The 6,244-nt window shown below is 50.7% G+C and overlaps 1 protein-coding gene across 8 annotated transcripts in view; it reads right to left on the bottom strand.

Moving 5' to 3' along the window:
* Positions 1-1,193: 1,193 nt before the first annotated feature.
* ILDR2 (immunoglobulin like domain containing receptor 2) overlaps positions 1,194-6,244 on the bottom strand; it is a 51,562-nt gene continuing 46,511 nt past the window's right edge. For 4 of the 8 annotated variants that reach the window (XM_054046495.1, XM_054046507.1, XM_054046532.1 and 1 more), the window contains 3 exons: positions 4,526-4,733; positions 3,040-3,768; positions 1,194-2,030 (listed from right to left, as the gene is read on the bottom strand). In XM_054046495.1, coding sequence (XP_053902470.1) covers positions 3,054-3,768; positions 4,526-4,733 — 923 coding nt within the window. In that variant the 3' untranslated portion in view covers positions 1,194-2,030; positions 3,040-3,053. The remainder of the gene's footprint in view (positions 2,031-3,039; positions 3,769-4,525; positions 4,734-6,244) is intronic. The other 4 variants (XM_054046500.1, XM_054046515.1, XM_054046541.1 and 1 more) reach the window with 1 other exon arrangement.

Raw genomic sequence — 6,244 nt, 5'->3', positions numbered from 1 at the left:
GCATTAGGGGGTAGCAAGCAGGGCAACTGCCTGGGGCTCCATGCCACAGGGGGCCTCGCGAAGCTAAGTTACTCGGGCTTCGGCTTCAGCCCAGGGTGGTAGAGCTCGGGCTTCAGCCCCGGGCCCCAGTTAGTCTAATGCCGGCCCTCCTCTCTGGTTTACTTTGGTGGCCCCCCTGAAACCTGCTTGTGGCCCCCCAGAGGGCCCCAGACTCCTGGTTGTGAACCACTGCTCTAACACATGGTCCATAATCCCCATCTCCCACTATGACTTCAAGTGACATCAGATTCTTGGGGATTGTCCCCCACCATTCTGAAGCAAAAATAGGGTACTGAGTAATTCCCAGTATATGGCAAGGAAAGTGCCAAGTTCAATGCAAATCCAAAGAGAAGTTTGTAACAGTCATGGAGCACTGCAGCTATGTTAATAAATAGGGACAGAGAATCATACTGCTGCAAGGTCCAATCCTGCACTAGTGCCCAAAATAGCATTGTTAGAGCACTTAGCAACAGATTTAAGACCAGATACTTTACTAATTTTTGGAATGGAAAGAAAGGCTGTATGTCACAGGGGAATGCTGGCTATCCCACTGATATAAGGTGCCCATTAATTTCTAGCCCTGGCAGGTGGAAGTTAAAACCATGTTCTGATCACCATCTTACTTTTTTCCCCCTCCACATGAATTCCAACATGATTTTAGCAGCTAAAAATTAAATTAGAGTGAGAAATGACTATATTATACTCTTTGAAAGCAGAAATGTCATGCTTCCAGATGGTGTGAAGCACGCATTTCTAAATTCAGCTGTTCCTGAGACATCAGCCACTAAAATCACGTCAAGATGGAAGTGGGCGACCTGGAAGTAACTGGAATGAGGTGATTTTTAAGTGTGTGTTTCAGCCAAGATATTATTTTTGTTGTTGTTTCTCTATCGGATGTCCTGGATTGGTAACCAGAAAGGGATAATGCTGATCCTTGCAGAAGGAAGAGCCATGGCTTCTCTCTCACACCAAGATTTTCTCCTTCTTGTTTCTTTAGAACAAAAAGCCCACTGTTCAGAGCAGTGTGATGACACCACAAGCAGAACAGTGACAAGGTCGAGCTGTGTTTGTCATATGATCAAACAGATTACCCATCTGAAGCTTTATATGGTCATATCTCAGCCTCAAGGAAATGCACACATATCGAGACAAACAACAGTGAGAAGAACCATGTTATGTTCTCATTACAATAAAATCTACTTAGATCCACTTTTAAAACAGTACATAAAATCTCACTCGCAGTTCCCATCACTGAATGAACAGGACTAAAAATATCAAACAGACCAACCCATGCTTGTTTCTCTCCCTGCTCAGCCCTTAGCATAGTGACACGCTCAGCGGTTTTTTGTTAGAGATTTTCTTTCAGAACTTTCAGGGGATGGGGCCTTGCCATCTTGAGGAAACCTGCAGTTCTTAGAATGAGGCCTCCTCCCAGCATGGAAAAGATGGGACATGGAGACTCCTTGGTGTGATGAGTGTGAGAGGCAGTCCCCAGCTCCTAAGGCGCTGAGTGCAAGAGGCGTGAAGACAACTTCCTTCCAAGTCTAGGCCATGGGAAACAGTGAGAGCAAGCAGTATGGAGAAAGGTCTATCCTAATGTGGGATGAGGCATTCTGGGGTGAGAGGCAAGAAGCCAGCCTCTCTTACAGTTTGGGACCCTTGGGACACAGAATATGGTGACAGCTGCCTTGCAATGTGGAACAGAGTTCCAAAGAGAGCCCTATCATAGATTTTCCTGGAGGACTCTCCCACAGCAAGTGGGATGTGAGCTATTCGTTGGAGTCTGCCTCTACACATGGCCTTCACTCCCATGGTGAAACAGACAGTTGAAAGAGAATGTCCATGGCTGGTGGCTGCAAAGGTTCATTGGGACTTGTTTGCTCAGGGCTCTGTATCTCAGCCTCACGGCCACCTCATGGTACCCAGCCCATCAACACGACTCTTCTGTGACAACATCAAACCACAAGGGACATCCTGGTTGGGAAATCATTCTGAGGGAGAGAGAAGAAGAAATGTAAACATAAAATCACATGTGGAACCAGGAGAAAGAGGCAGCTTGGGCGGGGGCCGGGGCGCTGGGCCTGCACAACAGAATGAATGGCATTAGCTTCACCAGAGTGTGCTGAATGCACCTGCTGCCAAGGGGGCAGCCTCCACCTCCACACTAAGCTGCAGGGCCCCCCGTTCTCTCACACACACTAACTAAGCTCAGAGGTTATTGATCACACTACCCAAGTTGAGGGATGTATCCCACTAAGGGGACATGAAGGGACATTCAACACCCTGACCTACCAAGGCCTTTGAACCGATTCAGTGACCCCCACAAACCAAACTGGAGCAGGAATTTGCTCCTCCCCACTAACCAGTCTGAGGAGCAGCGCATTTGGCACATGCATGCACACACAGACACAGAGCAGTTCATCTCCACACAGACACACCTTTCCAAAACCATTCCTCTGAGAGCTGTTACACAAGCATTCGCCACTACATACATCCCAGCCCACAAAATGGATACCCCACCCCTCATCTAGCATGGTTGCCATGGATATGGCCCGCAATTCCTCTAAGCCCCAGATAATGTCTCATCCCTACCATGTTTCCCCTAACCCTGATAACCTCCCCTCCCCATCGCTCCATCCTGATCCTCCTATGCCCCTAACCTTCCCTCTTCACCTACTCCATCTGATCCGCCTAGGCCCAAATATAACCTCCCCTCCCCAGTCACTCCACCCTGACTGCTCTATCCCAGATAACCTCCCCTTCCTGCCCCACCCACTCCAGGATGATTGGCTAAATGCAAAGATCACAACCCCTGCCTCTCCCCATCATGATCCCCTAAAATTCCCCATAGCTGCCTCACCCTCAGGATCTCCTAAATCTACATGTACCATCTCTGGCAAGGTCCCTCACACTCTATCCCTTGCCTGGGATTCCTCCACCAAGACCCTAAACTCCATCTCTTGTCTGGTGATCCCCCAGACCCTAGATAGCATCCCCTGCCTGGTGTTCCCCGCTCATCCCATTTGGATCAGGAGCGCCAGACACGGCCTCACTGTTTTCTTGGGCTCCTTTTTCCTCTTCTTGTCCGAGGCGTTGAGGTAAGCCTGCTCCCTGGTCCTGTACGAAGGGCCCCGGCTCAGCTCCCTCTCACTGTATGGAGGCAGGGTGTCTTCTCCTTCCTCTTGCTTTGGCGGCGGCTGCTGCTGCTGCTGCTGCCCTGCTTTGTAGGTGGACGGCGGTGACCAGGCGTAATACGTTCCCCCTCGCTGGCTGGGCTGCGAGCTCAGCTTCGAGGGTGTCTCACTCCGTTCGCCACTCTCCTCATAGCTCCGGGACTTCCTCTCTAGAACGCTGCTGAGGTAGGAGTGGTCATACTTCTGACTCCCTCCAGGCGTCCGGCTCACCAGCCTGGGCAGGTGCTTCTCATCATGGGCCCGTCTCCTGGGTGGGCTGTATGACCAGCCCCGATCCGAGTCTGTCAGCGGCTCGCGGTTTCCCCTGCGCTTGCCATAGTACTCCTCCGAGGAACTGTCCTGGTGCTGTGCCACCCCGCCGCGTCCCCCTCGTGACTCCGACCTCTCAAAACGCCTGGGCTCCTGGCCAACATCTGTCCGGCGGGTGCGCTGGCTGTAGGACTCTGCGAAGGCCGCCAGCTCGTCCATGGAGACGGCCGGCACACCCACAGAGAAGTTCTTCCTTGACAGCATTTCCGACTTCGATCTCTGCTGGCTGCAGGAGAGAGGAGGGCAGAATTGTGAGATGCAGTGTGTGCCCCCCATTGGAGCTGGGAGGAGGAAGCAAGAGCTACTCCCTAGCACTGAAGCCTGTTGGCACACATATGCCCTGATGGGGAAACTAAGAATCAGCCTGCAATAGTGCAGTCACCAGCAAGCTTTGAGTGAACAATGTACATTGTACCAACAGACCATCTGGGGAAGGGAACACTTTAAGGGACTGAGCTGGACTTCCTACAGGCTGCTCCACCAGAGACACTAGGGTGAGATTCCCAGGCGATGAATGTGTGGATTAGTGTGCTTTAAGGAGTGGAGTGCCATTCCCTTGGGCCAGCACTGCAGACTGCATGGCACAGAGAGACTGGGGTGTGGTTCCTGCTAGAGTGCACTGTATCTCTTAATGCATCAGAGAGACTGGGGTGCCATTCCCAGGAGTCCCACTGAACACAGGGGAGGGGTGTGGGTTTCTTGGCCTTATAAATGACTATCAAATATTTCACATTATCAGACATGGAATAGGAGAGGCTCTGGCTTTGCCTGAGTGGATGGGCTAAGGAGAGCTGTGGGAATCAGATCAATTCTATTTTTGTCCAAGACAGGCCCCATTTCCATCTTCCCCCATTCTGCATCCCCTCTGCTCTGCCAGCTGGGAACAGATCAGCAGGAAAGTGAGGACAGCTGTGATGTATAAGACCTTTCTTCCTTCACCATTCCCTGGCCAGGTACAGCTGTCTCCTGAGCACTGCGCTCACCTGTGCTTAAAGTTGTCCCTCTCCTCCCTGTAATCAGAAACTGCCTGTGTCCTTGATGCACCACCTCCGCTGATCACCCCTGCCCAGTACTCCGCATCACCATCCAGGTCCCCCGCAGGAGGGAGGGGTTTCCTTCGCACCTGCCGGTAAGGCTGACGGAAGTTCGAGTCCTCGTGCAGGGAGCTGAGTTCAGAGATGGTGTTGTTATCTGCCAGGACACAGGGGAGAGAAACAGATACTGCAGAGGAGATGTGTGTGTGTGTGTGAGAAGGGACAGTGAGACCATGGTGGGACTAGTTCTGATACATTCAGACAGAAGCCAAGTCCCCCTCTATTAAAAATAATCAGAAACAGAATCCAAACCCCTTCTCAGAATGCTGGCCTTGGGCCCTTCTTACCCCAGGAGGGTGAATTTTAGATCTCAACTCTCAACAGATTTGGAGAATGCCTCTGGTGTGCAACCCTGTCCAATTTCAGCCTTATATGGGTGTTCTGTTTTGTATAAGTGTGGCATAACACATAGGCACACACGTACCTCCTCTGGTGTCAGACTGGCTGGCCGTGGGTTTGGCCAGACTAGCCAAGCTAAAACAAGATCAACCCCCTCAAAAAATGATCTGCACGCTCCCTGCCATCTCTCGTCTGCTGAATCGCTGTCAATCACTACCCCGTCAAGCACAATGACATCTGGATTCCAGACGCTGTAATCTGGAGAGTCTTTTTATAGTAGATCTGGTGGGTGTAAATGGCAATGCGTTCCATGATGACTGTTTTAGAACTACATGTAATTTGTTAGTTTCTCCTAATCAGTACAGAGCTGTGATTAATGCCATTCCCTAAACCTTTATCATCATTGATTGAGGGAGCTCGTACATCTGTGACTGCCAGGATCTAAAGCCATCTTTATACAGACACCTACTCGGACCTATTGGATGCACAGGCTAATGATAATGGGCACAAGTTTTTTTGGAAAATGACCTGTATCCACCACATATGAATGTCAAGACTCCTCATATCATTGGGTTGGATGAGTCAGTTACTAGGCTACCTCAGGCATTTGATCTCTCTTGTCTTCTTCACCAGCAACGTTTTTAGGTCTGTTCGTCTACTTTGAAGTGTGCTGGCAGAAGGCATCAGTGATGTGAACCCTGGCTTGGTGGGTAGAGCCCAGCAAAACAATGAAAGGCCTGGCCCTTCAGATGAGGGAGGGGCCAGAGAACCCACAGATTATGGGGTACAAGGAATGAAAAAACAGGGATGGGTGTGCAGGTTTTAGGGTCAAAATGAGGAATCCGCATGGGCCCATGGAGAAGAGAACCCTGCACAGCCCTCACCACTTCGAGAAGGTCTCCTAGAAGTCAGTGGAGGCCACTCAGAGGAACTCTGCCTTGATGTTTGCCAGCCCCACAGACTGATATCCTCTATATATGTCAACCAGCCCCTTGACCCCCAGTCAGTGTACTGCCATGCCATGATACCTCTTCCACACTGCCTGTGTGAACTCTATCCCGCACCCCCTAGACTGTAAATACCAATCTACAAAGTGCCTCTGACCCATCCCATATTGCCCAGTGTCACAAACCTTCCTCCACTGTAACTGCCCACACATTGACAGCTAGAATCCCTGACATCTCTTCTCCTGGTAAATGCACGAAACAACCGTACTGTTTCAGATCCACCATTTCACTGAGGTGGCCAATACAACTACCTCTCCATCCC

Source organism: Malaclemys terrapin, chromosome 1 (genome assembly GCF_027887155.1).
Source record: "Malaclemys terrapin pileata isolate rMalTer1 chromosome 1, rMalTer1.hap1, whole genome shotgun sequence".
Lineage (NCBI taxonomy): Eukaryota > Metazoa > Chordata > Testudines > Emydidae > Malaclemys > Malaclemys terrapin.
The sequence above is the reverse complement of the archived record's forward strand: the minus strand, read 5'-3'. Positions and strand labels throughout refer to the sequence as shown.